The sequence below is a fragment of the Centruroides sculpturatus genome, unplaced genomic scaffold (assembly GCF_000671375.1).
Source record: "Centruroides sculpturatus isolate CEXI.00-Female unplaced genomic scaffold, Cexi_2.0 scaffold880, whole genome shotgun sequence".
NCBI lineage: Eukaryota > Metazoa > Arthropoda > Arachnida > Scorpiones > Buthidae > Centruroides > Centruroides sculpturatus.
The window spans coordinates 23011-30712 of NW_019385193.1; the positions used below are offsets into that span (position 1 = coordinate 23011).

At 30.1% G+C, this 7702-nt stretch overlaps 1 protein-coding gene across 1 annotated transcript in view; it reads left to right on the forward strand.

The window, feature by feature from the left end:
• Window positions 1-7702, forward strand: part of LOC111635970 (multidrug resistance-associated protein 4-like) — a 131659-nt gene that overhangs the window by 10360 nt on the left and 113597 nt on the right. Inside the window, exon 2 of the mRNA XM_023381123.1 lies at window positions 1750-1860. Coding sequence (XP_023236891.1) covers window positions 1750-1860 — 111 coding nt within the window. The remainder of the gene's footprint in view (window positions 1-1749; window positions 1861-7702) is intronic.

A 7702-nucleotide genomic window follows, 5' to 3' on the forward strand; every position in this document is an offset into this window, starting at 1 on the left:
TGTCGCTTCGCGTTGAATTTTCGTCGATGTTAAGCCTAACGAAGACTATTGTATCGTTAAAAATTATTTTTTTATTTTGTACAAACAAAATAAATTTATTGAAAAATATAAAAACAATAAAAAATTATACTTCAGATGTTAATTTAGTATCAAAAACGTAAAATATTTGAGTAGCCCGAGAAATAGCCGAAGATTGCAGCGCCACAGCACTAGCGAAAATTTAAATTTGCCGACTGGAATGCTTTCGGATAACGGACGTTTCGGATAACCAGCTTTCGGATAAACGACGCTCTACTGTATTTTGTTTTATTGTTCTCACCAATCAAAATTGTACTGCTTCAACCGCTGCCAACAGCTGATGCTATCAAGTACATTATTCTACAGGAATTCATAAATTTATGATATTATTAATGCTTTTTTCTTTTAATCAGTCATCAATCATGTTTTGTAAATGCACGCGTTGAGTGTCAAATACTGTTGAGTGTCAAATACTGCAAAAATGGTGCTAGTGCACTAGCACCATTTTTGCAGAAACAGCTCGCAGCACATGTCCTGATTAACAGAAACATATTTCAATTTCATTTCTAACACAGCATAAACTACCCGTTGGCTAAAATTATTATATTTGTTGAATTCTTATAAGCATTCAGATTTAAGGGATTTAATTGGAAACCATGTGCAAAAAGAGCAGGAAAATATTTTTTCTCAATTAATTTCCCTCAAATGAGAGAGATGAATGTGGAAGTAAATCCTAAATTTATATTAATTTTTTTTGTCGCTTCATACTGACCATTTTACACTTTTGTGTATACATTGTCTACTCGGGCCTTGTCTATTAATAGGACTTATTACTCTGGTGATGTTTCTGATTAGCAAAGAGAAGAAATCTTATTCAAAAATTAAAATAAAAAATTATTACAGAGGATGCGGCCTTTTCTCGCGATGAAAACGTCGGCCGCAACCTGTCTTTTATTTACATTTCAATTCACATCTTTACAAATATATGAAACAATCATTATTTCCGTTAATACACTATTATTCAATAATAATTAATGTTGCAAATAAAGTTTTTGTTATACAAATATGTATATGTTTTGGATAAACTTCTGTGGTCCTTAAATATTTTCTAAAATCAATTATTGATTTAGCCTTCCTTCATCCAGTTTCTAAGACAAATTAAAAAACTCAGAGTTATAATTTTTGTCACGTTATGATAATTTAATACAGCATTACTTTACGGCATTTTCTTTTAAAGAAAACGTGTTTGCAACTGGTTTATTTTTATTTACTATTGTGGCTTTTTCTCTTTTATATCCATGTACGTTAATTCTTGATGTCTTCGTTTAGGAAAATATCCTGAAAATGGATACTTTTGATAAATGGAGATTTCAGAATAAAAATTTCATCTTAAAAATTAAGATTACTATAACTGCAAACGATTGTATCTGCTAATAATTTCATATTAATATAGCTGGTTTTATATGCATTATATATTTACCTTATACTTCGTATCTCTTCAGAAATGTTTCAAATACATTGTAATTGTAATAGTTAGAAGGGTGATGTAATATATACAAGCATTTTTCATTGTGTGTTGTGGAAATTTGCACTTCTTGAATAGTCACAGTAATTGTTGATATGTATTTATAAATATTATTTATTGTCTTTCATTAGATTTTAATTATAATAAGAATCTGTAGAAAAAAATAACTGTAATGAACCATACAAAATAATTTATTTATTTTTCAGTTGGCTTTTTCCAATAATAATCAAAGGAACAAAGCACCGTTTAAAGGAAGAAGATTTATTCGAAATTTCGAAATATCATAGTTCAGAATATCTTGGAAATATGCTTCAGAAGTAAGTTAATCAAATTCTAATGTTTATTCTGATTAAACTGAACACTTGTCTAAATTAGCCGAAAGAGATGATAAGAATATTATTCAAAATATAAATGAATAATTATTATTCAAAATATTATTCAAAATATTCAAAAATTATTCAATATATAAATTCAAAATATAAATATATATTGAAATGAAACTGTGATTATAGATAGCTTAGGTATTGTGATATTTACCTGTGACCAATCTAATTGTTATGAAATGAGTTGGCTGAAGTATTAAGCAATTTGGATTGTCTCTTAAACAGTATTGTTACATTTACATTTTCTTCTATAAATAGTATATAACCGTTTTTATTATGTTTTTTTTGTTCAAAAAATAATAACCGTGTAATTGTTTTAATGATTTATTACACCGTTTTATCAGACGATAATAGATTATAAACATTCGTGAAATTCCGAGTATTTGCCGATGTTTATGTTTCTTGTCAACATGAGTGCCTGTATCTTTAGTATATAGAAGAGTGAAATAGTTGTTATATATATAAATTAATGTTAAATTTTCTAAGATATAAGGTAATTGTTTAAGACCGCATGTTTTATTAATAAACATTCTTCGTATTTCACTATTTAAAAAACATGACCGTATTTTAAGTTTCATAAAGCTTTAGAAGACTTTTATGATCAAGGGAAAATTTATAATGTTTGTTTTCTGAAAACTGGTTACATTATTTGAGAATTTTATTTTAAACATAAATAACAATATTGCGTTTCGTTAATGATTTTTTGAAATTCTAATTTTTAAAATTGATTTTACTGTGTGGGTAGATGGAAAGTGTTTTTTGTAAGTTCCTTATGGGTTAGGCTGGGCTAAAATTGATGCAACAAGTGCTGTAGGACAAAACCTGATATATTCAGATGAAAACTCCTTGGGGTTTAGTGAATAGTTGAGTTGAGTAATAACAGCCTATTACTGAACTATTCAGCACCGCCTTAATTAATTTATTATTAATTAAGCTGTCTCCAAAATTCTACGAATAATGAATCGAAATTATTAAATGTTCCAGATGTAGTGTTTGTTATACTTATTAATTTTTGGAACAAAATAAGTAAAATAAGCTATTTTAGAGATTTGTACATAATATTTACTTTTAACCTATTGTTCTTTGCATGGCATCTTTAAGATGCCACACATACAATATTACGATATCTCATATCGTTTGCTGTTTTTTAATGTTTGGACCAAATTAAATTCCATTTCAATTGGCCAATGCATTTATTTTTGTCAATGCAAGTTTTTGCTCTTCTGTGTTGCTGCTTTTATTTTCCACGATAGCATGATTTAAAATTCACTCTTTCAATTGTGCAATAATTAAAATTTTTGTTCATTACTCAGTAATGACTGTAATGCTGTACATTTTGTAAGAGAACACGTAATTGCGTAGTTGTAATTTCTTTACTTACACTATTTAATCAGCCTGAAAGTTATTATTTTTCTATATATAGAAATGAGAATGTTTGGATGTTTGTTCACTGTACACTCCAAGGCCATTCGACTTATCGCTATATCGCTATATCGCGAACTCAGCAGATATTACTTACACACCACTTATTTCGATAATGTTATAATATCATAATATCAATTGAATTTTTATAAATTAACTAAAGTCTATTTACATTGGATTTGCTGATTTACACGTAGCGCCATCTATTGGCAGACTTTTTAACAAAGTAATAAACTAAATATAATTATTACAAATTTACGACCACTGATGCATTCGCTTAGAGAAAAGTTTTAATTACTAACGTTTTCAGCCTACTCTTATATGTAGGCCGTCATAAGGTTACTTAAAATGCTTTTAGAAAATGCTCCACAAATGGAACAGTCCATTTAAAATTTTAACATTTGAAGAATTCTAAATGCAAAATTTAAATTTAAAGCTTTTATGAAAAATATAAGATTAACAATAAATAAAAGTAAACTTAAAATTGTGCAAGGTTAACAAAATACACATAAATTCATGAATAAGAAGATAATATACAAAAAACTATGAGAATATCATACAAGGCTAAATACAGTATGATTATAGGCGACCCATAATTTAAGGGTATATAATTCTCATAAGAAAGAGATATAATTTCAAAATATATATATTATTCACTTAATTACTAGTCAATGATACAGACGCCCTAAACCATTGCCGAGACAGGTAGCATATAGCACTTTCCAGCGTGGAATGAAAAGTGTTTAAGCCTGTGAAAGTCTGTGAATAGCCTATAAGTATTTAATTTTCCACATCTAACACAACTCGTGTTTTTTATTTCTGAACAATATTTTGTTAATTCTAATAAGTCTCCTCCAGTAGCTGAGTGGATAAAACCATTGAACACTGGTGGTTAGTCTTGGGTTTGGGCACGATGAAACTAATTCTAACGTGGGATTATTTAATGTGACATTATCACAATGCTGGGCAGCAAGTTTTCGTCACGATGTTCTCAATTTTTTTCGTATCGGTCTTACGAATGAGCATCATACTTTCCCTGTTAGGAATAGAGTCCTGTCAATATCTATCTACCTTTTTCCAGGTGAAATTTTCAATGAATGTAACGTGACTTCTGGTTTATACCAGAAGTTTGTACAGTTAACTTGGGCTTCCTAACCATAAGCTTTCCACACCTGGTCAAAACTTTTATCTTGCTAACTCCTTCTTCGAGATTAAGGAAGTACAGACAGACACATAGGGAATGACAGTCGGAATTTATAGACTGCAGTTTTTTTTTCAAATTGCAACTGAATGATTTTTCTATTTACTATTTCTAATTCAATATTTACGAGAACGTACTTCCCACGTAGTTGATACAATCTGTTGCGAAAATATAAACATAAATCAATTATTCCGGAATTTTTACAAGATTTTTTTAAATTAAGAAGTGATATGAGATCTTTCAGACATTATGTTTAGCAACTTCGATCATATGCGGGGCAATCACAGCCAATTCAAAACGAATCGCTTTTCAACTGTTAGCTAGGTTGCGGTCAGAGTTTTAAACTCGAAAACCTGAACGCCAAACATTCACGTTTTTTCGTTGAAAACTTCGGCCTCAATCTCGTTATTAATAGTAGACCGAAATTAGTTAGTAGTCGTTGATTATTCTGTCTTCAAGGAAAAGGTCAAGGACTACTTTTGGTCGAATTACTTCAACTCCCTTCATCAACAGTTGGTTCTATCAGACCAGTATTATGGTGGCAAAATAAAGACACTTAACACCTTATATGCTGAAATATATTTTTTGAAACACAAACGTTTTCAGCCTAATGGAATAGGCCATCTTCAGATGAACTGGCATTCGAACGTATTTCAAAATTGTATTAAATGGAACGTTCGATCATTATAAATTCAAAATTAAAACGAAAAATAAATTAACCAATCAATATACAAAATAAGTATACTAAATAGATTGACGCCATATTAATATAAATAATAAATAAGGCGATATAAAAATAAAAACAAAAATAAAAATAAAAACAAAATAAATAAATCTAAAGGATTAAATGCACAAAAGGACTAAATTCATAAAAATATATACATAAAAAACATCATTTTATAAAGAGCAGTTAGGAACTAAGAATTTGTGTGTTTTAACTTTTCTTTTACAAGGAATTTCCATGCCGATGGTAAACCATCAGCATCCATTGCATTGATACAGCTGTCTCTTAATTTACTCTTATAAATTTCAATTTTTTCATGTTGCAACGCCAAAGATGGGGACTTCAACGTCTTGAGAATAGTTGCTTCATTTCATTTAACTACTGAAGCCTCCGTTTGTGCCATATTTGACAAAACTGTGGTAAAATGTCCTTTGCTAATGTCATATCTGTGTTCTTTAAGCCTAATAGCCAAATTTCGTGTTGTGACTCCAATATAGTCCTTCATAATTCCTAACTGTTGGTTTTCAAAGCGAATTTTATACATGCCCGCTGTTTCTTCTTTTTAAAGCTTGTCTTTGTTGTTTCTAAAAATACTGTATAAATTAGGACCTCTTTTGTAAACAATTTTGGAGCGTTTTTTATCTGAAACTTGCTTCATGATGTCCTTGAAGTTTTTATTATACGTAAATTTTGTGATCTTAAATTGATCTGTTCCCGTTCTTAGCCTCTTGCCTCTTTCATAACTTTTTACTAGCCCTTCAATTGTACTTCTGCGGAAACCCAAATTTGTAGCTACTTCCTTAATTCTGTTAATCTCTTTACTCCTATCCAATATATTGGAGCAATAAGTAAACGCTCTCCTAATGAGTGCCCGAAATGCTGACATTTTGTATTCATGCGGATCATTCGAATTAGCTGCTATGTTGAGAGGATTGTGCGTAGGTTTTATGTATATGCTCGTTGTTATGCAAAAAAAGGTACAAAAAAGTTTAAGGAAAAGATATATCAAGAAAATGAAGTGGATCTTGAGTAAGCAAGTAACAAAAAAGAAAAAAATTGAACATAAACCCATCGCCTTTTGTTATATGGGACCAAGTCCACATCCCAACTGAAATCAAGGAAATCCTACAAAAAGGTCCTAACTTTGTTCCGGAAGACGAAAACTTATGGCAAACTTCATTAGCAGAAATGGAGAGAGGATTGATAGAATTTAACGAGTTAGAAAAGCATTTTTTCCGATGGAAGATTGTTCTTAGAGATCGCACCTGCAGAACGAAGAATAAGGAAATAAAACAGCTAAAACGTGCAAAACAGTGGTTGAATGACAATGAGTTGGTCCTAACACGGGAGGACAAGAGTAAGCATATTGTTATAATGGACAGAAAAAGCTATAACAAAGCTTTGGAAGAATACGTTAGAAGAACAGAATGTGGATAGGAGTAAAGAGATTAACAGAATTAAGGAAGTAGCTACAAATTTGGGTTTCCGCAGAAGTACAATTGAAGGGCTAGTAAAAAGTTATGAAAGAGGCAAGAGGCTAAGAACGGGAACAGATCAATTTAAGATCACAAAATTTACGTATAATAAAAACTTCAAGGACATCATGAAGCAAGTTTCAGATAAAAAACGCTCCAAAATTGTTTACAAAAGAGGTCCTAATTTATACAGTATTTTTAGAAACAACAAAGACAAGCTTTAAAAAGAAGAAACAGCGGGCATGTATAAAATTCGCTTTGAAAACCAACAGTTAGGAATTATGAAGGACTATATTGGAGTCACAACACGAAATTTGGCTATTAGGCTTAAAGAACACAGATATGACATTAGCAAAGGACATTTTACCACAGTTTTGTCAAATATGGCACAAACGGAGGCTTCAGTAGTTAAATGAAATGAAGCAACTATTCTCAAGACGTTGAAGTCCCCATCTTTGGCGTTGCAACATGAAAAAATTGAAATTTATAAGAGTAAATTAAGAGACGGCTGTATTAATGCAAGGGATGCTGATAGTTTACCTTCGGCGTGGAAGTTCCTTGTAAAAGAAAAGTTAAAACACACAAATTATTAATTCCTATCTGCCCTTTATAATGTGATGCTTTTTGATGTATATATTTTATGAGTTTAATCCTTTTTGTGCATTTAATATTTTGGGTTTATTTATTTGTTTTTATTTTTATATCGCCTTATTTTATTATTTATATTAATATGGCTTTAATTTATTTATTATAGTTATTTTGTGTATTGATTGGTTAATTTATTTTACGTTATAATTTTGAATTTATAAGGTTCGAAAGTTCCATTTAACAGAATTTTCAAAAGGTGTTCGACAGCAAATTCACCTGATGATGGCCTATTACATTAGGCTGAAAACGTTTGTGTTTTAATAAATATATCTCAGCGTTATAAGGTGTTCAGTGTTTTATTTTTTA